General features: G+C 45.7%; 1 protein-coding gene across 6 annotated transcripts in view; it reads right to left on the minus strand.

The window, feature by feature from the left end:
• Window positions 1–26,771, minus strand: part of LOC143784124 (protein mono-ADP-ribosyltransferase PARP14-like) — a 96,241-nt gene that overhangs the window by 17,389 nt on the left and 52,081 nt on the right. For all 6 annotated transcript variants that reach the window (XM_077272008.1, XM_077271988.1, XM_077271977.1 and 3 more), the window contains exons 7-8: window positions 17,184–17,250; window positions 14,771–14,914 (exon numbers count right to left, since the gene is read on the minus strand). In XM_077272008.1, the coding sequence (XP_077128123.1) occupies window positions 14,771–14,914; window positions 17,184–17,250 (211 nt within the window). The remainder of the gene's footprint in view (window positions 1–14,770; window positions 14,915–17,183; window positions 17,251–26,771) is intronic.

A 26,771-nucleotide genomic window follows, 5' to 3' on the forward strand; every position in this document is an offset into this window, starting at 1 on the left:
TCTCACCAGTATACAGAACAGCCTCCCCGTCACCAGCCTCCTCTCACCAGTATACAGCACAACCTCCAGTCACCAGCTTCCCCCCCATCTTCAGCTCTATGAGCGCTCACCTGCTCTTGTGTACTCCTCACATGCACAGACGCTGCAGCACCTCAGATGCAGGGACCGCTCTGACCCCGGAGGTTGCGACGCCACTACTTCCTGGGTCAGTCAGCTCACTGCATCGAGGTGAACACGGAGGTGCACCACCCCTCCATACCTCCCAACTTTTAAAGAAGGGAAAGAAGGACGAAGTTTGCGGCAAATTATTGTCCACACCCATTTCACAACTAGTCACACCCATATCCACGCCCCAACCACACCCATTTAGCACTGCTGATCACATTGTTTCAGAAACAATAACTATAAACAGAAAAAAAATAATTTATTTACAAGTAATGAATTAAAGTATTAATGCAAACTTAATATATATATATATATATATATAATATAAATATAATATTTGTTTTAAATTAGAATGTAAAAGCAGCAAGATACATAACAGATCCACTCTATTAGATAAAATATCTTTAGCAATATTGTGCTATTGGTTAATGGGAGGAATTAGAGAATAGATGACTTATTGTTCTGCATATCTACTGAAATCATGAGAAGCATTACCCTCACCTCTCTCAACAGTGAGGTCAAATTAAGCAGAATGACCGGCAGGAGCGTCTGTGACCATAAATCAGCACCGGGCAGAACAGGCAGGTAGTTAACTACTTGCCTGTGAAGTCTTAGCCCCTTAAGAAAAAAAATACAAAGGTCCTGGATAGATAACCCCAATTAACCAAGATCACATTATTATTTGTGCTATGTTTGTGCTATTTTTGTCCTTAGAGGAGATAATACCTGTCACTTTAAGGGTAGGTTCACATTGCATTTCTGCTGTCCGTATAATGCATCCGTTTGACAGCAGCAAAAACGCAATGTAATGGAGACATTAACGCCTCCATAGCTTGAATTCAACAAACGCATCCAAACGCATACCAAAATAGGCATGCGTTTGCAAGTATGCGTTTGTTGAAATGCCCATGCAAACGCTGACTGTAGTGTTTTTATGTCCGTTTATCAAACAAATGCACTATAACATCATGCTACAGATTTGTACAAATCTGCAGCATTGCGTTATATTGCATTTGCGATAGATGATAGGATAGGTAAATAGAAGATAGGATAGAAAGATGATAGTGCAGTGCGGGAAAAGAAAGATCCTGGCCGGGACAGTGGGACAGAGTCTCAAAGTTGGGACTGTCCCTCTGGATTTGGGATGGTTAGGAGGTATGGTGGTAGGACTGTGAAAGGTTCAAGGGGTGGAGGCAGAGCTGGGATGGAGCCTGGCCAGAGTCTTAAGGGGCCCAAAATGTTGCCAATATGGGGCCCTGAAATTCCTGATGTCAGCCCTGGCTGTCAAAGTCACCGTGTAGCCCCAGGCATGAAGGGATAACCATGGACATTACAGCAAGGAGCCAGAAAAATAAGTCCAGGCCCAGAGAGACAGCAAAACTGCAGCAAAGAGAAAGTAGCTGCAACCAACCAGATTTCAGCTCTCATTAGTCAAATGTGCTTTCGGAAATTAAAGCAGTGTGCTGATAGGTTGCTATGGGTAACACTGCCCCCACTGTTACTTTACTTCCCTTGCTATGTATTGGAGGACATTACAATTAGGAAGAGAACCACAAGCCCCAGTTAATAGATGTTTTAAGAGATATTATAAATCAAGCAGCAGAGAATGGTAAGCCCCAGCATACCTTTGTTCAGGGCTGCCACTAGGAGTTTTGGAGCCCCATACTGGCAAAATTTTCAGGGCCCCCTTGAGACTCCGCCCATGCTCCACCCCTCGAACTGTCTACAGTCAAAATATTTTTTAAGCCGCCACCACGACAAGGTAGACTCTTTTGGCCGGGCCCTACTCTACTCTACTCAAACCTATTAAACATTTGTTGAAATATCCAATACAATTTAGGTATATTTTTATTTATTTTTCAATTTTTAAAATTACCAATAATATCACATACAGGAGACAAATACCACCGCACCATGACCAGACACCATATTACCACCACATAGTGACCAAATAATAGCACATACAAGGAACAAATACCACCACATCATGTCCAGACCACATATTACCACCACATGGTGACCAAATAATAGCACATACAAGGAACAAATACTGCCACACCATGGCCGGACAACATCATATCACCACATAATAACTACACCAGATGAAGACAAAAAGTTGACAGTGTTGTTCTGCACAGTAACAGGATCGCCTCTCCCATTTAAAACAGTATCCTCAAAAAATAAAATAAATACATCACTGCAGTAATAATATCCCTTACTTAGCCCCTATGGTAATAATATCCCCCATCCTGGCCCCCATGTGTCTCATTCCTGGCTCCAGCCATATGTTCTCTTATCCTGCCCCCATGTGATGTCCCATCCTGCCCCATATGATCTCCACATCCTGCCCATCTGTCCCACAATCCTGCCCCATCTGTCTCCATTGTATCCATCCTGCTCCATGATCCTGCACCATCTGTCTCCATCGTGCCCCATGATTCTGCCCCATCTGTCCCATGATCCTGCCCCATCTGTTTCCATCGTATCCATCCTTCCCCATGATCCTGCACCATCTGTCTCCATCCTCCCCCTTATTTCTGCCCTATCTGTCTCCATCCTGCACCATGTTTCCAACCTGCCCCATGTGTCTCCAATCCTGCCCGTCTTCCATCCTGTCCTAGTGTCTTCCATCCTGCCCCAGTGTCTCCCATCCTGCCCCCGTGTCTCCCATCCTGCCTCCGTGTCTCCCATCCTGCCCCTTGTCTCCAATCCTGCCCATCTCCCATCCCGCCCCGTGTCTCCATCCTGCCCCAGTGTCTCCCATCCTGCCTCCGTGTCTCCCATCCGGCCCCCATGTCTCCAATCCTGCCCATCTCCCATCCTGCCCCGTGTCTCCCATCCTGCCCCATGTCTCTCATCCTGCCCCCGTGTCTCCCATCCTGCCCCAATGTCTCCCATCCTGCCCCAGTGTCTCCCAACCTGCCCTCGTGTCTCCAATCCTGCTCGTCTCCCATCCTGCCCCCGTGTCTCCCATCCTGCCCCCGTGTCTCCCATCCTGCCTCTGTGTCTCCCATCCTGCCCCCGTGTCTACATTCTGCCGTGTCTCCATTCTGCCGTGTCTCCATTCTGCCCCGTGTCTCCCATCCTGCCTCTGTGTCTCCATTCTGCCGTGTCTCCATTCTGCCCTGTGTCTCCAATCCTGCTCCTTGTCTCCATTCTGCCCCATGTCTCCCATCCTGCCTCCGTGTCTCCATTCTGCCCCTTGTTTCCATTTGCCCCCATGTCTCCCATCCTGCCCCATGTCTCCAATCCTGCCCCATGTCTCCAATCCTGCCCCATGTCTCCAATCTTGCCCATCTCCCATCCTGGGTGTCTACATTCTGCCCCGTGTCTCCCATCCAGCATCCGTGTCTCCCATCCTGCCTCTGTGTCTCCATTCTGCCCCTGTGTCTACATTATAACAGGAGTCATCGCATCCAGCCAAAGACGGAACTACAAGTCCCAGCAGCACTCGTTCCTTCCTCGAGCCGCCATCACCATGTGACCATGTCGTCACCCAAGGTCTGCCGGCTGATGGGCAGGAGCTGCTCCTGGGCTGTGTGCACGCATGTCAGAGGTCTGGGGGTGTGCGCACTACAGCTCCCAGCATACACCAGAGAATGCCACATAGAATGCTGGGAGTGGTAGTCTCTCAATAGCAGAATTTGACTGTCACAGTTACATAATATATGTACAATGTACAGTACGGGAAAAGTAAGATCCCAGCCGGGACAGCGGGACAGAGTCTCAAAATCGGGAGTGTACATTAATGAGAAAAAAATGAACTTTTTTGAATGTACAAAATGGCTGCAATGAAACAAAGAGTGAAAAATTAAAAGGGGTCTGTATACTTTCCGTACCCACTGTAGTACAAGTGATCAGACGATCTCAGGTTAAAGTGCCACAAGGAAACTAACCAATACAGTGAAAAGTAAAAAAACAAAGTTTTTTAAAAAATGAAAAAACATAAAAAGCGCAAATCCCCCATTAAAAATAAAAAAATACACATATGTGGTATTGCTGCAATCAAAAAAGTCCAATCTATCAAGATATAAAAATTATTAACCTGATCTGTAAAAACTTCAAGAACGCCAAGATAAAGTGTTTTTGCCCACTCCAATACCACAAAACATGCTAAAACAAGTGATCAAAATGTTATCAATAAAAAAAATATGTTTGAGTCCCTGCAGCTGCATGTCTCATGGCTGATAGGCAATTGCTACATGTGTTGTGGCTGCCTAACAAACAGGCAATCAATGCATGTCTTGAGGCTGTTGAACAGCCGAGAGACATGCAGCTGCAGTGATTCATATTGGACTCATGGGGTTACCGCAACAGAGAGGAGCCAGAAGACCACATCACCTAATCCTCCTACTCTTGGGCTGAATAGAAGCACTTCATCTTTTTAACCCCTTTACCCCCAAGGGTGGTTTGTGCAGCGCCCCAGAGTTCTGGTCGTTGCAGTGCTGTGGCTTCGCCGCTAAGGGGAGCCATGGTACGTTCGATGGCACCGAAGGAGTTCCTCCAATCAGGTATCACAGACACCAATATGTTTCACAGCAGGGCCTCCGGGGGGAGCTAAGGGTGCTATTCATTAGGCCACTCCCCACCATAGTGGGTAAACTGGGGGTCAGGCAGGAAGTTAGAGAGAACGCTGACGGGATTGAACGGAGCAACACCCTGTGGCAGGGGGTGTTGTGAAGGGAGAGACTGTAGGGTCTCTGCCAGGGGTGGGATCCTGGCAGAGGCTTGGCATTGAAAGAACGTAACGGGTCCGCGCAGGCTCCTGGAAGCGGCGGGACTCAAGAAAGGACTAGAAGCGAGATAGATTGTGCTGAGTGAGAAACGAGATCAAGCAGAAGGAGAATACCAGCAGGGGTTGTGCTGAAAGAGGCAGCACCCTGCTGAGGCGCAATACCGGTGGCCGGAACGCCGAGGGAGTGGATTAGAATACAGCTTCAAGCCATACTCCAAACAGCGGCAGGACAGTCGGTCTCAGGCAGGCTGTCTACCACATATCACCTATGAAGTCTTGGGGGGCAATTGCGGGAGAGGGGCGACTCTAGGGTCCCGGAAGAACTCCAGGCCTACCTGACAAACGGGTGCCATTCCAACCTGAATACAGGGAAGGGGTGGATTACAGAGGAACATCAAATCGAGTTGTGAGGGAACTTAAGAAACAGACACAACCGTTGTGGGGTTACTTTCCGTGAGCACAGCAGGGAAGGACTACAACACATAGCGCTAGAAGGAAGGCACAGATTTCCACCTGAGAGGAGAACTCTGGAGGTGCCATTGGACCGGCCGGCCTTGCGTAGCCTGGTGAACCGTGTTCCGGACTGAGGACTCAGAGATCTCCAGTAAAGAGGTAAAGAGACTGCAACCTGGTGTCCTCGTTATTTACCGCGACTTACACCCCACAACCGTACCGCTCCATCGCTACCATTACTACCACTTATTGCACCGGACGTCCCCCACTGACGGACAGGGCCACGGACCGGGTCTAGCCACCGTGACAACCCCGAGACTGAGAACTAGAGGCCCGGCTCCGGGTATCCCCTCGGCCCTGCGGTGGTGTGGGGGGCGCTCCAAACTTGGCGTCACGAACAGGATCTACTTAAGCCTGAAGAATCAGGTCATGTGTGCCTAGAGACTGTGATTTGTTGTGCTTGGACTGTACTTTATTACAAAGACTGTGCTGCGCCAGTTGCCGCCAAAATCCGCCGCCATTGCAGCGCTGAGGAAAGCGCAGGAAGAGAAGAGGGGCGTGGAGTGGGCGTAGACGAGCTGGAGAGCGCGAAGAATAATGGCCGCCCAGTCTAAATATTTCTGTGCAGTGAGGACGTGTCCGTCAGCAGCAGAGATCCGCCTCCTAATCCTTAATGGGGGGCGGAGGCAGAGAAAACGAAACTGCTCACGCAGGAGAGAGCGGGAAAAAGACCAGGAAGCGACCCACGTGGAGGACGCTATGGCCAGCAGCTCCGAACCCGACAGCGGGGTTGAAGTGGAAGTCTCCCCTGACTACCCGGCTGAGCCCAGCAGCCTGTCCTCCGTGGATAACACCAAATTCCTGAGAGCCGAGATGGAGGATTTATATAACCAGCTCCTCCAACTGCACGTAAGAGTCCAGGCCCCGCATCAGGTGGGACCGGCAGTGGATTCCCGGACATCGGAAGAACCAGCGGGACCTGTTGCGGAAAGTGGAATCGTACCAGTGGGTGAGTCCGCCGATCCTGCCCCACCAGCAGAGGGTGTGTTAGTGGGTCCCGTAGCAGCACCACCTCTCCCGGGGACCCATAGACTTCAGCGCCTGTTACCATGGGAGGAAGCCACGGGCATGGAACACCGTATGCGAGCCCCAATCACCCCTACTCCCTTGCCGTGTGAGGTCAGCGCGGAGCGCACGGTGTGCCGCTGGGTGAACCCTGGATCCAATCTTATGGGGTTCCCCGGGGTGGAGACCCAGAAGGGAGAAATGGTACAGGCCCTAAGCTGGGAAGAATACCAGATCCAGCTAGAACAGCGGTGGCGAGAGGAAGAGGAAACACATCAGGCTAAACGGGAGGCCTACCATCAAAAGGATTTGGCGGTCAAGGACCGGGCCCGTAAGGACCCCACCACTCACCAGGCCCCGCGCAGGCAGGGCATCATCACCGTCTTTAAACTCCAAGGAGGCTGGGGCTTCATTAAAGAACCGGGGCTATACGCGGAGGTCTTTGTTAACCGACGGGATGTCGAGTCACACCTTAGAGAGGGTCACCCCGATCGGGACCTCTATCCGAGAGACAGTGTTACCTACACCCGGCATCTTGGGGAAAAGGGGTGGTTCGCTCTGAACGTCTACAAGAAAGAGAAACCAGCCCCTGTGGCCAAAGTGCCGCCGTGTGACCGATCTGTACCCACCCTGGTCGGCCCCACCTGCCTGACCACAGAACTTGCGATCTGCCACCCGATCGCCGCCACCACCGTCGTGCCTAAGGAGGTGCCCCTTCGAGTGACCGAGGCTCCGGACGTACCAGCACAGAGAGAAGTGGGGACACAGACCTTGATCGTCGCGCACGACCTGGTCGTGCAACAGACCCGAACCCATGGGGTGTATCTAGCAGTGGGAGTGGACCTGAAACCTGAATTGCAGGGGTCCGCCTGCCAGGTGGCGCCTCATGGAAACTTCTGAAAGAAGAGTAAGATTTCGCTCTGTGAAAATGTAAATAGTTACTGTTTGTTCTTTTAAGTTGCTGCTAAACCTGTCCAGGGTTAATGGATCCCTTTGTTGACCCGGGATCCCTGTGTTTGTTCTGAGTTTTTCTAAAATTTTGCACAAGTTTAAAGAACTGCAGAAATCATGGACTGTGCATGATTCGAACTTTCTTTTGTAAATAGTTTGCACCTTCTTAAAGGTGCTCCCTACTGGTTTTAGCCAAAGACACTTTGCGAAGATATTTGCCCTATTGGTTTGAGCCAAAGACACTTTGTGAAGATACCTTTCCTACCGGTTCTAGTTAAAGACACTTTGCGAAGATACCATACCGGAACCTTTGCGTGGGCTGGTAGGCTGAGAAGACGAGCTACCTCAGAAAGACTTGGTCCCCTCTTAAAGGGGATGTGTGAAATTGAACTTGAGAAAGATACTGTTGCAGAACAGTGATGTGATAATGAAGCTTGAAAAAGAAATGTAACTGTTTTACATGCTAAGTTATATGTGTTGAATTTGTTGAAATGTGAAATCTAAATAATGTTTTGCAGAAAGAAAAGATGCAGAGAGCCCGTAGGGGTAGAGATAGAGATCTGCATAGCTGAAAGTAAGGAAGTAATGATGAAGGTGAGGATAGAAGGTCAACCCTGCGTCCCCATAGAAAGTTACTTTGTTACTAAGGACAGAAGGCGAACCCGTAGGGGTTAGAGAGTGAGTCCTTAAAGGAGCCGAGTAGAGCGGGCTCAGAGTTCTTTAAACGAAAGGAATGTTATGTCTATACTATGTATAGTAGTGAAAGGCAGTAGGCCCTGGCTGAACGGGGCGGTCCTGTAAAAGAAAGGAGAGGCAGTAGGTCTGGTGCCATAGGGACAGGCGGTCCTGCAGGTTCAAAGTAGGAGAATGTGAAGTTACCTTACCCTGTAATGTGATTATAGGAAGGCCTTTGGTAAACTAAGAGTGTATGTTTCTTAAAGGCAATGTTAATTTATTGTTCCAGAATTTGCACTAAGTAGAATACCCGGTTGGGTAACAGGAGTTATGCATAGCCTGTAATTTATAATGTTGACCATGTTTGTAACGTTAAAAGTGTCCTCACCTCCCATAAAGGGAAGCTTGTTCAAGTATACTTATCGTTTTGCACTCAACAAAATTGTATGTCTTTTTGCTAATCTGTATTGTTGTTTTTCTTCCCAGTCCCGGAGTACTGTGTTTAACCAGGGGGGAGTGCAGCGCCCCAGAGTTCTGGTCGTTGCAGTGCTGTGGCTTCGCCGCTAAGGGGAGCCATGGTACGTTCGATGGCACCGAAGGAGTTCCTCCAATCAGGTATCACAGACACCAATATGTTTCACAGCAGGGCCTCCGGGGGGAGCTAAGGGTGCTATTCATTAGGCCACTCCCCACCATAGTGGGTAAACTGGGGGTCAGGCAGGAAGTTAGAGAGAACGCTGACGGGATTGAACGGAGCAACACCCTGTGGCAGGGGGTGTTGTGAAGGGAGAGACTGTAGGGTCTCTGCCAGGGGTGGGATCCTGGCAGAGGCTTGGCATTGAAAGAACGTAACGGGTCCGCGCAGGCTCCTGGAAGCGGCGGGACTCAAGAAAGGACTAGAAGCGAGATAGATTGTGCTGAGTGAGAAACGAGATCAAGCAGAAGGAGAATACCAGCAGGGGTTGTGCTGAAAGAGGCAGCACCCTGCTGAGGCGCAATACCGGTGGCCGGAACGCCGAGGGAGTGGATTAGAATACAGCTTCAAGCCATACTCCAAACAGCGGCAGGACAGTCGGTCTCAGGCGGGCTGTCTACCACATATCACCTATGAAGTCTTGGGGGGCAATTGCGGGAGAGGGGCGACTCTAGGGTCCCGGAAGAACTCCAGGCCTACCTGACAAACGGGTGCCATTCCAACCTGAATACAGGGAAGGGGTGGATTACAGAGGAACATCAAATCGAGTTGTGAGGGAACTTAAGAAACAGACACAACCGTTGTGGGGTTACTTTCCGTGAGCACAGCAGGGAAGGACTACAACACATAGCGCTAGAAGGAAGGCACAGATTTCCACCTGAGAGGAGAACTCTGGAGGTGCCATTGGACCGGCCGGCCTTGCGTAGCCTGGTGAACCGTGTTCCGGACTGAGGACTCAGAGATCTCCAGTAAAGAGGTAAAGAGACTGCAACCTGGTGTCCTCGTTATTTACCGCGACTTACACCCCACAACCGTACCGCTCCATCGCTACCATTACTACCACTTATTGCACCGGACGTCCCCCACTGACGGACAGGGCCACGGACCGGGTCTAGCCACCGTGACAACCCCGAGACTGAGAACTAGAGGCCCGGCTCCGGGTATCCCCTCGGCCCTGCGGTGGTGTGGGGGGCGCTCCATTTGCATGTTAATGACCAGGCCAATTTTTACAATTCTGAACACTGTCCCTTTATGAGGTTATAACTCTGGAACACTTCAACGGATCCCAACATTGAATTTTCATGCCCTTAAATCACAGAGATATGTCATACAAAATGCTTAATAAGTAACATTTCCCACATGTCTACTTTACATCAGCATAATTTTGGAACCAACATTTTTTTTCTAAGGGAGTTATAAGGGTTAAAAGTTGACCAGCGATTTCTCATTTTTACAACACCATTTTTTTTAGGGACCACATCACATTTGCAGTCATTTTGAGGGGTCTATATGATCGAATATACCCATAAGTGACACCATTCTAAAAACTACACCCCTCAAGGTGCTCAAAACCACATTCAGGAAGTTTATCAACCCTTCAGGTGTTTCAGAGGAATTTTTGGAATGTTTAAAAAAAATTAACATTTAACTTTTTTTCGCAAAAAATGTACTTCAGATCCAATTTGTTTTATTTTACCAAGGGTAACAGGAGAAATTGGACCCCAAAAGTTGTTGTGCAATTTGTCCTGAGTACGCTGATACCCCATATGTGGGGATAAACCACTGTTTGGGTGCATGGCAGAGCTCGGAAGGGAGGAAGCGTCATTTGACTTTTCAATGCAAAATTTGCTGGAATTGAGATCGGACGCCATGTCACGTTTGGAGAGCTCCTGATATGCCTAAACAGTAGAAACTCCCCACAAGTGACAACATTTTGGAAAGTAGACCCCCTAAGGAACTTATCTAGATGTGTGGTGAGCACTTTGAACTCCCAAATGCTTCACAGAAGTATATAATGTAGAGCCGTGAAAATAAAACACATTTTTTTCCACAAAAATGATCTTTTAGACCGCAATTTTTTATTTTTCCAAGGGTATCTGAAGAAATTGGACCCCAGAAGTTGTTGTGCAATTTGTCCTGAGTACGCTGATACCCCATATGTGGGGGGGACCACCATTTGGGCACATGGCAGAGCCCAAAGGGAAGGAGCTCGGAAGGGAAGGAGCGCCGTTTTGGAATGTAGACTTTCATGGAAAGGTCTGCGGGCGTCACGTTGCGTTTGCAGAGCCACAGTTGTACCTTAAATTATAGAAACCCCCCACAAGTGAACTCATATTGGAAACTAGACCCCCCAAGAAACTTATCTAGATGTGTTGTGAGAACTTGGAACCCCCAAGTGTTTCACTAAAGTTTGTAACGCAGAGCCGTGAAAAAAAAATCATTTTTTTTCTGCAAAAATGAATTTTTAGCCCCAATTTTGTATTTTTACAAGGGTAACAGGAGAAATTGGACCACAAAACTTGTTGTCCAAATTGTCCTGAGTACGCTGATACGCCATATGTGGGAAAAAACTACTGTTTGGGCACACGTCGGGGCTCGGAAGGGAAGTAGTGACGTTTTGGAATGCAGACTTTGATGGAATGGTCTGTGGGCGTCATGTTGAGTTTGCAGAGCCACTGATGTGCCTAAACAGTAGAAACCCCCCACAAGTGACATCATTTTGAAAAATAGACCCCCAAGGAACTTATCTAGATGTGTTGTGAAAATTTTAAACCATCAAGTGTTTCAATAAAGTTTATAACGCAGAGCCGTGAAAATAAAAATCATTTTTTCCCACAAAAATGATTTTTTAGCCCCCACAGGAGAAATTGGACCACGAAAGTTGTTGTCCAATTTGGCCTGAGTACGCTGATACCCCATATGTGGGGGTAAACCACTGGAAAGGAAGGAGCACCGTTTGACTTTTTCAATGCAGAATTGGCTGGAATTGAGATTGGACGCCATGTTGTGTTTGGAGAGCCCCTGATGTGCCTAAACAGTGGAAACTCCTCAATTCTAACTCCAACCCTAACCCCAACCCTATCCATAACCCTAACCACACCCCTAACCCTACTTACAACCATAACCACACCCCTAACCCCAACACACCCCTAACCCTAATCACAACCCTAACCACAACCCTAAGCCCAAAGCACCCCTAACCCCAACACACCACTAACCCTAATCCCAATTCTAACCATAACCCTAACCCTGACTGACACTCCTGACCTTAATACCAACCCTAACCCTAATCCCAACAGTAAATGTAATCCCAACCCTAACCCTAATCCAAACCTTAACCCTAACTTTAGCCCCGACCCTAACCTAACATTAGCCCCAACCCTAACCCTAACTTTACCCCTAACCCTAATGGGAAAATGGAAATAAATACTTTTTTTATTTTATTATTTTTCCCTAACTAAGAGGGTGTTAAAGGGGGTTTGATTTACTATTTAAATCAGGTTTTTATAGCGGGTTTTTATGTTTGGCAGCTAAAAGACGCTTTTTATTGCAAAAAATAGTTTTTGCATCACCACAGTTTGAGAGGTATAATTTTTCCATATCTTGACCCACCGAGTCATGTGAGGTTTTGTTTTTTGCGAGACGAGTTGACGTTTTTATTGGTACAATTTTTAGGAGAGTGACATTTTTTGATTGCTTTTTATTACGATTTTTGGGAGGCAGAAAGAACAAACATCCACAATTCATGAATTTCTTTTGGGGGGGGGTCCCATGTGTGCTAAAATTGATAAGGCAGTTTATTTTTCGGGTCAGTATGATTACAGCGATACTTCATTTATATCTTTTTTTATGCTTTGGCGCTTTTATACAATAACAATTATTTTATATAAAAAATAATTATTTTTGCATCGCTTTATTCTGAGAGCTATAACTTTTTTATTTTTTCTCTGATGACGCTTTATGGCAGCTCGTTTTTTGCAGGACAAGATGACACTTTTAGCGGTACCATGTTTATTTATATCCGTCTTTTTGATCGTGTGTTATTCAGCGATATGGTGCTAAAGTTTTTTTTTTACCTTGTTTTTTTTTTATGGGGTTCACTAAAGGGGTTAACTAGTGGGTCAGTTTTATAGGTCGGGTCGTTACGGACGTGGCGATACTAAATATGTGTACTTTTATTGTTTTTATTTTAATTTATTAAAATATTAATGGAACAATATTTTTACACAGTATAATATTTTTTTTTACGTTTTTACATTGTCCCAGGGTGGGACATCACTGTATAAAATCAGATCGCTGATCTGACACTTTGCACAGCACAGTGTCAGATCAGTGATCTGACAGGAAGTGAAGGAGGCTTCCCGATGCCTGCTCTCAGCAGGCACTAAGAAGTCACCTCCCTGCAGGACCTGGAAGGACTCCGAGGCCATCTTGGATCCGGGGGTCTACAGGCAGGAAGAACCTTCACATTGTGTTGTTCTGAAGGTCTGAGGGAAGCACACAGGGAGCCCCCTCCCTGCGCGATGCTTCTCTATGCCACCAGAATGCTGCAATCTTGTTTGATCGCAGTGTTCCGGGGGTTAAAGTGCCAGGAGTGGTCCATGACCGCTCCTGGCAGTTAGTACCGGGTGTCAGCTGTGATAATCAGCTGACACCCGGCCACGATCAACCGCGCTTCCCCCGTGAGCTTGGCTGATCGCATGTGACGTACTATTCCGTACATGGGAATTAGGGCGCAGGTACATGGACGGAATAGTATGTCTGATGGCAGAAAGGGGTTAAACGGTGCAAATTTCTTTTGGCAGTAAAGGGGTTAATCTGCCATGTTGAGAGTATGTTGAGCACTATTAGCCACTCCTAACCCCCATATAATCTGGGTCCTGGCAGACACACATCATCAGAGATAGCTTATGCTGCATGGCTGGGAGGATAGTAGTTGGTGGTTATAAGAGAAGGTGTTTGGCGGATTTATCGGTGACTGTTGCTTGGTTTATTGAGTGTGATAATTTGCTTTCTTCTCTTATTTTGGTTTTACCCTATCCTCCACTCCTCGGTGAATTCCTGTTTTTGTGAGTGTATATTTGTATGCCTGCTATTTTCCATTTCTCTTATTTGTGTTGCCTTGTTCGTCTGGTTGGTGTACTGCAGTGCACTGCTAGTCCCCTCTTCCCTGGATAGGGGGAAGGGTACAGAAGGAGGGCGGATTCAGGAGATAAGGCAAGGTATGTGGCCCCGGCATCTTCACCTTCAGAAGTAACCTGGAAACAGGGCGAGCTAGGGCGCCTCATAGTGTTATGAACAGGGAAGCGGCTCCTGAGTCACCCGACAACAGAGTCATGACATCACTATTACTGATCAGTAATGAAGGTAAGTTCAGGGAAATACTAGCATGAAAAACATTTACAGAGATGTTAAACTTTTCAAATAGCTGCCAAGTTATATCTGCAAAGAAAACTACCATAGTAGAGATCAGAAAGATACAAGTGGATATATACAAGAGAAAGCATAGTCTGCAATAGCAAGTGTGTTTCAAGTTATTAGAGCCATGTCAGGGTCTCTGTGACCAATATTAAAATATTTTAAGTACTACAGACGGTGAATGAGATATTTAAATGTGTATGGCCTTTTTCTGATTCTGAGTGGATGAACAATAGCCCATGTAAATTCCTCTAGTGACAGGTCTAACACTCGCACTACGGTTTACCATCACCACGACAAATACTGCCTTTCTCATTGGCTTACCAGTCTGAATAGAAATACTGCATTTCCCCTTTAGTGGCACTGCAGGTAAAATGAGTAGTTTGGATCAACTTTCAGTGGCCAAAAAAATCTTTTTACTGCAGTTTTAAGAGCTGGTCCTTAAGCAATTTATTCACAATGACTGCTCTCATATATCCCACAGAAGAAAACCCCTATAGTTCAAATGAATGTATTGTTAATGCGATGATCATGAGATCCAATGTACTATCAAATGCAGATTTTTCTTAAATTAGAGTTTTACATCGCTTCAATATGGCTTCTACACACATTTTATTTTACATTTCAAGGTTTATTGACTTAAAACCATTAATAGGGTCAAAATATCAGAAATTAGTAATATTTTCTTTCTTTCTTCCTGTGCTTCATTCATTTAATTTATCCATTTAAATGGAGACCAATTATTTTACATATTACAGGAAGTAGAAGTTTTTTTTTTTTTATCAATCAATGTATTTACGTTCCACAAGATAAATCATATATACCGTACTTACAGTTCGGACCCCAAGTGGTGAAGTTGGTGGAGTTGACTATGGCATCTGTTGCCTGCTCCACAATGTTATCATACACCACAGACACGGTGACGCGGCCCGCGCTCTTTTGTGTGTACTCTCCAGGGTTTATCCTTAGAAAATGACCTGTAACACATTCAGTTCTCATGTGTTAGAAATAAAAGGAAGAGTACCAAAATAAAAAATCAAAGGCTACTTTCAGATTTTTCAGTGAAAAAACAATGTCATAGGAATGAATTTATGGCAAAATGCTAATGTAAAGGATATATGTGTTTCATGTGGAGTTTATCTCAAATTTTGCATAACATAACTTGTAATGGATGCATGTAAACATATTTGGAGCAATCTAATTATCTAATCAAAATGATAGGTGATACTTATAAGACCATGTTTCCACATAAATGTAAATGTTGTGTTTTTTATGTTAACAGTTCAAGAAAAGTGGAGGCTATGCCTCCTCTCTGTGCCATAAAAGATGCTGTTGATTTGTATGTTTTTGGTGCATTGATTCCCAATATTTTGATACAGGAAGGATATATATCTTTGTACCGTCTCAGCCAGTAGATAGAAAAATATTAAAAATTGAGAGTCCTCAGTAGTTGATACCTTTTAATGGCTAACTGACAAGATGGCTACAAACTGTAAGCTTTCAAGACTACTTGAAAGCTTTATGTCTTTTTACATCAACTAAGGAATCACAAACCCCCCTCCCCCCAGCCCCCCTAGAGGTAGCCAGAAGCTTCACGTAAATGAATCTCAGTCTTATTGTCTTTTTCCCAGAGCATATATCTTGTTGTAATTATCTGGTCACAACAGGAGGCCTCTACTTCAATGGAGATGGAAGTGTCAGCCATCTCTCATTTTTCCAATTATAATTAGTTTATCTTTTCCCCAGCCACAATTAATCCCATATGTTCAATGGGAGGGTGATATGTCCCCTCTCTGGTGATGTCTTTATGTATTTTCATTTTTCTCTATGACACCTCCCCCTTTTGTAGGTGGAATGGGAGACTGATTTACAGATTGTCTCCCAAGCCCACCTTATGGATCTCTGGATGACACAATAACCTCTTCTTCTTGGATTCAGAGATGGGCTTCTCCGTGAGGTCACTCAGTGCCTCAAGACTGGCATCTATGAGTAGTGCAGTCTGAAAGTCCCGGCTAGAGGTAGCCAGAAGCTACGTTAAGGACCCAATCTCACAGGAACCTTCTGGGACCTGCTCTGGTTCAGTAACCGGTCCTGTTATCCCGCTAGATGATGAGGGTACAGAGGGCAAAGTGCTACCTTCGTTCTGGGCACTCTGACTGTGGGTGACAGTGGCTATGTAGGCTGTCTTCCCGGGGGATAACAACACTTTCCCATTAGACTGACAAGCCGTGCATAACCCTTTCCCCTCACCCTGACAGACTGTGGATATTACCTTCCCACCATCCTAACAGGCTGTGGATAACACTTTCCCACCACCACCCTGACAGACTGCGGATAACACTTTCCCACCACCAGGACAGGCTGTGGGTAACACGTTCCTCTGTATCCGATACCTCAGGAGCAGTGGGGCAACTACCACAGGCCATGTCACAGTCCGTCGTGACACTGGTCAGCTGCATGGGACAACCTGCTTCATGATCCTCATACCTGTCCCCATCCTTCCCTTGCTTGTGTTCTCTGTTATCAGCCTGTCACTCCATATGCTTGTGTTTTATGTTATCTACATGCCACCCTCTGTGCTTTTGATACACATATCATTAAGTGCTTTGACGCTAGTTGCTGTTCCATGGCTGTGTATGGCCTCTCCCAGTCAGAGGCAGACAAGAGAAAGACACACTGTCTAGGACAGGACCACCCTCTGTGTCTTGCTGCAGTTGCTGCTGACCAACTGGATAAAACTGAAGGAGAGCGTGCTCAGCTAGGATTGGGTGAGTGTACACCCCTCACCCTCACAGACTGCAGAAAAGTGGTCACATGACTCTACCTCTCTCTTCACTGATTGGAGCATGGTGCTCTTTTTTCCGTTGCCGCTCTCTGCGAACGCAGCGCATGTTAGTTTAGGCACATTCGCAATAGGTACTTTAGGCAAGTATAAAAAAAAATTGTGGACTATGTTTTTTTATGTATGGAAGAAAAAATCTGGTCTAATTTTGCAGATGATTGTCAACCCAGTAGCTAGGGTCCCTTTGAGGATGGGAGTCCTGGGTAACTGCCCAGTTTGCAACCCAAAATAATGCTGGCCCTTTACATACTAGGTTAAAATGGTCCAAATTTGTCATTTCCAGCAGGATTGTCTGATTCTTCACCGACAGAGGATATCTGGGCGAGGAGATAATCCGAAGCCAAACACAGACTACAAATAGCATAGGACACATAATAATAGGACAATGACTGGTAAAACATCACCTCCATTTTCATTGCACAGATGGATTCGCTGTCCTAAGTCCATTGCTAGAAGTGTTTCTCTATAGGCCTGCAATATAAAGCAATGTACAGTATTGGACATTGTGTAGTCACCACTCCGACAACAGCTTATTGTGCTGTTATATTTTTTCTCTGGTTTACAATGATAAATAGTTTTTTTAGGGATTTTTTTTTTCTTGAATAGTATAACAATTTACTATAGAAGAAATATAACAATAAAATACATACAATTCTGTCTTCGTCAACATAATCTGGAATAATTACATCAATCATACACAAATACGTTACATATTAGTATAAACAACCCAAATAATCACAGATTTACCACTATATCCAGTCTTCACGTCTTATATACTCTTGAAACTAAGGATCCCAGATTTGCCTAGTTGAATCTTAGATTGTGTAACATATACCAACTTCTTAATATCTGATACAGAATATTTAACCTAAAATAATAATATAGACATAGCCCATCTGATACATTTATGGTGTCCCAAGACAAGAATATCTCCTAATGTGCAGGTAATAGGATTAAAAAGAATATAGCTTAATAATCTGTTAACAAGGGAGACTCATTGCTACCGAAATAGTATAATTTCAGTGCAATACGAGAATATATGCAAATCATTGGTTTCATTCCAACCACATTTTGTACAATTTGAACATCAATTTAAATAGAATTTATTAAATTCCAAGGACTATAATACAATCTATGGAGAATGTAAAATTGAGAAATTGTATGAGTAGCACTAAAGAAGACTTCTTTGATTACTTTAAGGGCGCAGTCAGACAGCCTCGGACTGGCAGTCGGCTTTGCTGAAACGAGCGGACTGCTGCATAGAAATACATGCTGTCACACTTGGCTGAGGACAGTGATGTGATCATCGTCCATGTTATATGGCCGTCTGACTGCGCCTCAAGAATGTATGGCCTTATGGATTGAGTCTCCAGTAGAGCTGTCATCAGTGGCCCAATTAGAAAACATATTGAAAGGATCTCCAGCTTATTTTTCAAAAGAGATTTATACAATTTGTAATAAGACACTTAGATGAAAAAAAAACCAAACACTCAATTATCTCAGTTGGTGGAGCGATGTCTTGGATGACAAGGTATACCTGATTTTTTTTTTGTTTTAGATGCATCCACAATTTTAAAATAATGAAGTCCTTGCTACTCGGGTTAAACTTTCATAGTAATTCATTAAAGCCAAACACAGCTCTTCCACAAAGTATCTGTCCCAGCCTAAACAGTCCCTTATTTTCCCCAAAAAATAGACCTATATTAATAATCTCCTTTAAATTAAGATTATGTTAAAAAGTAGTAAATGAAAAGCCATCAGAAATATTATAATCATTCTTAACTCAACTCCGAATGTTATAAACAAGATGAAAAGAGTATATCGCACATAGAGGAGTCACAGAGAAAATGACAGATTCTACAACTGAAATATGTTGCATTTCCATCCCATATAACAAGAAGTTCTAAGTAGTTCCTAACAGCAGCAGATTTCCCATAGAATAACAGAGATTAAAGATGACAAACAATGAAATAAGAAAAAAATCTCAGGCATCGCCAATCCACACTGATCCCAATCAAACAAAATATTTAAAGTTTAAGTCTTGGCTGATTGGCCCTCCAAGACATTTCTCTAAACAGGCCATCAAATGTGTGAACATTTACCTAAAATATAATTTTCTTGGAGGTTTTAGGCAATGTTAATGACACTGGAGGAGGTGCTGTCATGTCGGATGCTGTTCAGACCAGGTCGTCCGACAGACAGCGGTAATTCCGCTTTTGACCACTATTTGCTCATTGGCATCTGCTAGATTTTATCTAGCTGTTCCGGGGTTAATTTACCTAATCCTTGGATTGGAAGCTGGGCCATGCCCACTGCCTTTAAATAGTTCTCCTGATCTTTGGGCGTCGCCGATTATAGCTTCTGTCTTGTGCGTTGTTATCTCGGTCTGCTGAGGAGAGCTGGTGGTTGGAGATTCGTTGCTGGTGGTGTATTTTCCTTTGTCTTATTTACTCCTTCCTATATTTGTATTTATTTTGCCTTGCACATTTATAGTGTATTCCTGAGTGACTGCGGCGTGGTGTATATTTTCCTTTATCCTTGTCTGTGCTAACTGTGGTTATTGGTGTATTACCTCTTCACTGGGTGGTGGGCGAAGGTTTCAGCCTAGGGCTGAGCTCAGGAGACAGGGTGAGGTTCGAGGCCTGGACATGCACACCTTCAGTGTAAACTCCAGGTAGAGGGTCAGTCAGGATTTCCCTAGTCTGAGGGAAACTGCAGGGGCCCGGGTTATTAGCTCTCGCTCACGTAGTCTCTCCCTGACAAAAAGGGGTTTCTTTTTTTTTGTGTTTTGTCATGGATCCCATGACTTCCATAACCCGCCAGTTGGAGGCGCTGTCCCTACAGGTCATGGAGTTAAGGGGGGCAGCAACAGGGACTAGCAGTGTCTAATGTGCAAGCTGGAGCGACAGGAAGAGTTGCTGAGCCTAAATTTCCTTTGCCTGAAAAATTTGCTGGGGAACGCAGTAAATTTGTTTCTTTTCGTGAAGCTTGCAAACTATATTTCCGTATGCGCCCGATATCTTCAGGTAATGAGGATCAGCGTGTGGGCCTGGTGTTGTCATTGTTGAGTGGGGATCCCCAAGCATGGGTGTTTTCTTTACCCTCTGATTCTGCTGCATTTGACTCTGTGGAGAGTTTTTTTTCCTGTCTTGGGAAAATCTACGATGAACCTGACAAAATGGCTCTAGCAGAATCTAAGATACGCTCTATTCGCCAGGGGGAGCAAGTTGCAGAGGATTACTGTTCTGAATTTCGACGCTGGGCGATCGATACACAATGGAATGATCCAGCATTGTGGAGTCAGTTTATACATGAGATTTCTGGAAGGGTTAAAAAAGCCCTTCTGATGTACGAGACTCCAGCTTCTCTAGATTCCGCCATGAGTCTGGTTGTCCGCATAGATCGCCGTTTGCGTCAGGGGGAGCATGAGACACCGCCTATGGGAGAGGGTTTAGGTTCACATGAGGTTGCTGCAGGTGAGCCCACGGAGCCTATGCAAATTGCAGGGGTGTCACACGTGAAGCGTCCAGTCCCTGAGCTCAGGAAGCAGGGAGCCTGTTTTTACTGTGGTAAAAACGGGTCATTTTATTAACATCTGTCCTCTGCTGCCTAAGAAAAATGCAACAGCGGAAAACTTCTAAGCTCAGAGGGTGTGGAGGAGACCAGTCTGAGCTTATGTATATCCTCCATGGTGGTTTCTCAGTGCATGCTCCCTGCTAAGGTTTTTGTTGCTGGCAGTGAGCTGCCAATTAATGTTTTTGTGGATAGTGGTTCAGCCAAAAATCTCATTTGATGAGGAGTTTGCGCGCACAGCAGGTTTTAGGATTGAAAAACTGTCTCATCCTATCCGCGTGGTCACCATCAATGCTGCTCCTCTCTCTCAGGGGGAGATTACTGAATTTGTGGCTGAGGTGAAACTCCACATTGGAGTTCTACATTCCGAGCGGGTTACATGTAAGGTGCTCAGGAATCTTCCTGCTCAGGTGGTTTTGGGTTTTCCTCTGTTGTCTATGCACAATGTATGTAATTGACTGGAAAACTCAGGACATAATTCGGTGGAGCGAGTTCTGCCAGGAGAATTGCCTGGCCACATGTGTGGCTGCAGTGACTTCAAGCGTTCCAGAGTCACTTCAGGATTTTGTGGATGTGTTCTCTGAGAAGGGTTGTTCAGAGTTGCCGCCACATAGTCCTTATAACTGTTCTATCAGGTTTAAACCAGGGGCCAAATTGCCTAAAGCAAGGATGTTTAACATCTCCGGTCCGGAGAGACAAGCGTTAAAAGATTACATTGCTGAAAGCTTGAGCAAAGGGCACATCAGGCCATCATCCTCGCCGGTGGCAGCAGGGTTCTTCTTCGTGAAGAAGAAAGATGGCGGATTACGCCCGTGTTTGGATTTCAGGGAGTTGAACCAGATTACGGTTCGTGATCCATACCCTATGCCTCTGATACCAGATTTGTTCAACCAGGTGGCAGGTGCTAAGTGGTTTACCAAGCTTGACCTCAGGGGGGCGTACAACCTCATAAGAGTCCGTCAAGGTGATGAGTGGAAGACGGCTTTTAATACCCCTGAGGGTCATTTTGAAAATTTGGTGATGCCGTTTGGGTTGACTAACGCACCTGCAGTGTTCCAACATTTCATCAATGATGTGTTCTCGCATGTTTTGGGGAAATTCGTTATCGTGTACCTAGATGACATTCTCATATATTCTTGCGACCGTGATACTCATTTAGATCTTGTCAGGCAGGTGTTACAGCTTCTCAGAGAGAATAAGCTGTATGCTAAACTTGAAAAATGTGTATTTTCTGTTCAAGAGTTGCCTTTCTTGGGTTATATTGTGTCTGCTTCTGGTTTTAAAATGGACGCCGCTAAGATGCAGGCGGTGCTGCGTTGGGAACGTCCTGATAACCTGAAAGCACTTCAGCGGTTCCTTGGGTTTTCTAACTATTATAGGAAATTTATCAAGGATTTTTCCATCATTGCTAAACCGCTAACTGACATGACTAAAAAGGGTACCAATTTCTCCGTTTGGCCTGAGGCTGCTGTGCGCGCATTTGAATTTCTTAAGAACAGTTTTGTTTCCGCCCCCATTCTTGTGCAGCCAGACGTATCTAAACCCTTTGTTGTGGAAGTCGATGCGTCTGAGGTTGGTGTGGGGGCGGTACTATCTCAAGGCTCATCTTTGAGTGGTTTGCGTCCGTGCGCCTATTTCTCCAAGAAACTGTCGTCCGCCGAACGTAACTACGATATCGGCAACAGGGAGTTGTTGGCAATCAAGTTGGCCTTTGAGGAATGGCGACACTTCTTGGAGGGGTCGGTACATCAGGTAACTGTTATTACCGATCATAAGAATCTGCTGTATTTGGAGTCTGCCAAGCGTCTGTCCCCCAGGCAGGCTCGCTGGGCATTGTTTTTCACGCGGTTCAATTTTGTGGTCACTTACAGACCGGGGTCTAAAAACACAAAGGCGGATGCTCTGTCCAGGTGTTTTCCGGGGGGAGAACCTCGGGAAGATCCAGTACCCATCCTCCAAAAGGGTGTTGTGGTTTCGGCTCTCACTACCGAGGTTGAGGCTGAGATTGCCGAGGCTCAGGAGGAGGTACCATCTGAGCTTCCCGTCAACAAATCTTTTGTACCGCTTCATCTCCGCCTAAAGGTTTTGGCGGAGCATCATGATGCTGTCCTGGCTGGTCACCCAGGGGTTAGAGGAACCTTGGAGTTGGTGTCACGTCGGTTTTGGTGGCCCAAGATCTGACAGGACGTGGTCTCATACGTGTCAGCTTGTACCACGTGCGCTAGGGCTAAGACGCCCCGCTCCCGTCCTGTTGGCACACTACTTCCTCTTGAGGTACCTAGTAAGCCATGGACGGAAATCTCCATGGATTTCATCACTGATTTGCCCTCATCAGCTGGAAACACGGTCATCTTGGTGATTGTTGATCGGTTTTCTAAAATGTCGCACTTTGTGTCTTTGCCTGCGTTGCCTAACGCTAAGACTCTGGCCCAAGTATTTGTGCAGGAGGTCTGACATCGTGTCTGATAGGGGGTCTCAGTTTGTGGCAAAATTTTGGAGAGCGTTTTGCTCACGGCTGGGAATCAAGTTATCTCATTCTTCGGCGTTTCATCCTCAGTCAAATGGTCAGACTGCGCGTATGAACCAAAATTTGGAACAGTACTTACGCTGCTTTGTCTCTGATAACCAGGAGGAGTGGTCTACCTTTCTTCCTTTGGCTGAGTTTGCCATCAATAATCACCGCCAGGAGTCGTCTGGAGAGTCTCCGTTTTTTTGTGTTTACGGGCTACATCCTCAATTTTGTACCTTGAGTCAGAGGGGCTCTTCCGGCGTTCCAGAGGAGGACCAGTTAGGAACACAATTGTCATCAGTCTGGAGGAGAGTTAAACAGTGCCTGTTGAGTGTGGGTGCTAGGTACAAACGTGCGGCTGACAGTAGGCGTGTGCCAGGTCTGGACCTGAGTGTGGATGACTGGGTGTGGTTATCCACAAAAAACATAAGACTCAAAATACCATCCCTTAAATTGGGTCCACGGTTTATTGGTCCATTTAGGGTCACCGCCGTCATTAACCCAGTAGCGTACCGTTTGGAGCTCCCTACGGTGTATAAGATACACAACGTGTTCCACAGGTCTCTTCTAAAGAAGGTGGTGGGTTCTGTGGAAGTGGCGCCTATGCCACCTCCAGTCTTGGTGGATGGTAATTTGGAGTTTGAAGTCTCCAAGGTGGTTGACTCTCGTGTAATGCGTCGCACTTTACAGTACTTGGTACATTGGCGTGGTTATGGGCCTGAGGAGAGGTTCTGGGTACCAGCCTCGGACGTTCATGCTGACCGGCTGGTCAGGTTGTTTCACCGCCGTCATCCAGACAAGCCGGGTCCTATTAGCCGTGAGGGCCCTGGGGTCCCTCGTAGAAGGCGGGGTACTGTCATGTCGGACGCTGTTCAGACCAGGTCGTCCGACAGACAGCGGTAATTCCGCTTTTGACCACTATTTGCTCATTGGCATCTGCTAGATTTTATCTAGCTGTTCCGGGGTTAATTTACCTAATCCTTGGATTGGAAGCTGGGCCATGCCCACTGCCTTTAAATAGTTCTCCTGATCTTTGGGCGTCGCCGATTATAGACTCTGTCTTGTGCGTTGTTATCTCGGTCTGGTGAGGAGAGCTGGTGGTTGGAGATTCGTTGCTGGTGGTGTATTTTCCTTTGTCTTATTTACTCCTTCCTATATTTGTATTTATTTTGCCCTGCACATTTATAGTGTATTCCTGAGTGACTGCGGCGTGGTGTATATTTTTCTTTATCCTTGTCTGTGTTAACTGTGGGTATTGGGGAATAACATCTTCACTGGGTGGTGGGCGGAGGTTTCAGCCTAGGGCTGAGCTCAGGAGACAGGGTGAGGTTCGAGGCCTGGACATGCACACCTTCAGTGTAAACTCCAGGTAGAGGGTCAGTCAGGATTTCCCTAGTCTGAGGGAAACTGCAGGGGCCCGGGTTATTAGCTCTCGCTCACCTAGTCTCTCCCTGACAGGTGCCTTAAATAATAAGTGTCTCTCAGCCATTGGCTTTAGAAGGGTGCGCAAGGTCCCATTAAGGAGGGAGAATGTGCGTGACCTAACCACAGTGCCTGGGATCTTCGCGCCCTGTGCACACCCCGGGCAGTAATCGGCAAGTAAAGAGGAGGAAGTGCTGGACGGGGGCCGCGGAGGTGAAGGAGTCGGCTTCCCTGTTAAGGGAGAGGGGTAGTGTGCATGGACACCGGCGCTACATATAGAGTATATAGTATGTAAAAGATGACATTAAAAACGCATTTTTATATCGTTTGCATACTGATCTGAGCCGAGCAAATAATCGCACACTTGCATTGCACTTGCATTACAAAAGATAAGCCATATGGATTCCACTAGAATCCAACTTTTCTGGATGAGAATGGGACTGATTTTTTTTTTATACGATAATGTGAGCGATCCCTAATTCAAACACTCGCTCTATGAATTTATGGGATCCGAAAAATCAGGCCAAATTAGTGTGAAGTGATTTATTTTCTGCAATATCACCAGAGCAAGCTCCCTTCACCTTATTATTTTAACTAATAAGAGAGATTAAAGACTAAGTTTCCACAATAAATATTTGGTACGCCTTTGATGTTGCAGCATTTCTGCAGCCATTAACTAGATTAGTTAACTTGCATTTTTTATTCATGATGTTTTGGAGTGCGTTTTTTTTTCCATTGTGGAGAGTGACATACCAGCTCTGGCTTGTCAAGGTAAGGAGGCTTATTCGCCGTGCAATGCTCCTCTGGGAAATTTAACATGCAAATTGCCTCTTCAGAGAAAAAATTGAGATACTGATTTGGCTTTTATCCTAAGTCATATTGCACGACTCGTTAAAGGGTTGATTGTGACTTGTAGGATCGCTACCTTCCAACAGGGGGCGCTATAGAGTTTAAGTCCTCTTTTTCTCTGAAGAGGCAATTTGCATATTTTTTTCCCTGCATTTTTATCACTTTTTTTCAGCTATGCGTTTTTTGTATGCTTTTGGTGTGTCATGTTTTAAATTAAACTGTTTTGCTTTGGATATATACTTAGCTTTGATAAACCTTTATTGATAAAGTCATGTATGGATTAGTTTTTACTACGTTTAAGCTTGGCATTTTTTACTTAGGATTTTCCTAATTTCATACTTCATAATTTCAAGTCAGTGGCAAAAATACAAAAATAAAGTGCATATTTACTGCAATTGACATGTTATGGAATTGAAACACACACCTCAAGTCAGTTTACACTTCATAGAAAAAGCACAGTGGGCATGAGATGACTTTAAATCACACCACTTAGTTGGAACTGTAAGATGCTGCAGCTTTTTGTGCAGCAAAAATATGCAGCAACAAAATGCAGCAAACAGTTATCATGTCAAATTACCTTAGGTTCCCTAATTGGGGAAAAGGGCAACCTTGACAGGTTCCCCATGTTACTAGAAAAGATGAAAAAATACTGTTGTTAGAACGGCGCCGGCGCCCCCTGCACGTGTCCCCTTCCTCTCCCGTGCAGGGATACCGGTGGGTTCACTTATCTGTCCATGCTCCCCAGCATCTCTCTCATCCCAGGGCCTGCACATGGCACGCTGGTCTCCTAGGAGAATGCAAGGGCGCACGCTCGCTCCCTGCTTCTTAAAAGGGCTCCAAGTTCTTCTGAAAATGTCCCTAGCCAATGGCTGGGAGATATTAGGTATTTAAGGCACCTTCCCCAAAGGGGAGGTGCCTTAACAACTTAAATTATTAGTATATACCCTGCTACCTAGTTGTAAGGTCCCTGAAACTGTGCTCTCTGAAACTGATCCTGTCTGTCTCATTTACCTGACCCTTCCTGCCCGGTCAGCACCTGTTCCAGTCCGTACTTCTGTACCTATACCCAAACCCATGCTGCCTGTGCCTAGTTCTGGTCCTGATCCGTCTGAACCAGCACCTGTGTACCTGCACCTGTGATCCCGTTACCTGCGGCTGTTTCGTGTTCCTGTGTCTGTCCTGCCTATGCCTGATTCCACATCTGTTTACCAGCAATATCCCTTCTGTAAGCCAGTTCCTGGCCAGTCCTACTTCCCTGTCCCTTTGGGGGTCAGCTGTCACGGCTCCGGGGTCTGCCCTGGAGTCGCACCTGGCGTCCACCTTGGTATAAGTAACCACACCATCAGGGGCTCTAGTGAAGAACTAGGTGTTCACTTCGGTACGCCCCTCCAGGCTCTTCCTAGACCGCCACACAGTGGTTCCACAACCACATAAGGAACAACTGCATATATGATATACACTCAATAAGCTGGGCGATAATATAAAAGTTTAACCCACAAAATAAATTCATGCCCAAAACCCATTCAAAAGAATATCTTCCAAAAGTAAACAATCATCCATTTTATAAAAATTTTTTTGATGCATCCAATAGAATTGTTCTTTTCCAATTTGTTTATAAAGATATAGGCCCCGATTCAAC

This window comes from Ranitomeya variabilis, chromosome 1 (assembly GCF_051348905.1).
Source record: "Ranitomeya variabilis isolate aRanVar5 chromosome 1, aRanVar5.hap1, whole genome shotgun sequence".
Lineage (NCBI taxonomy): Eukaryota > Metazoa > Chordata > Amphibia > Anura > Dendrobatidae > Ranitomeya > Ranitomeya variabilis.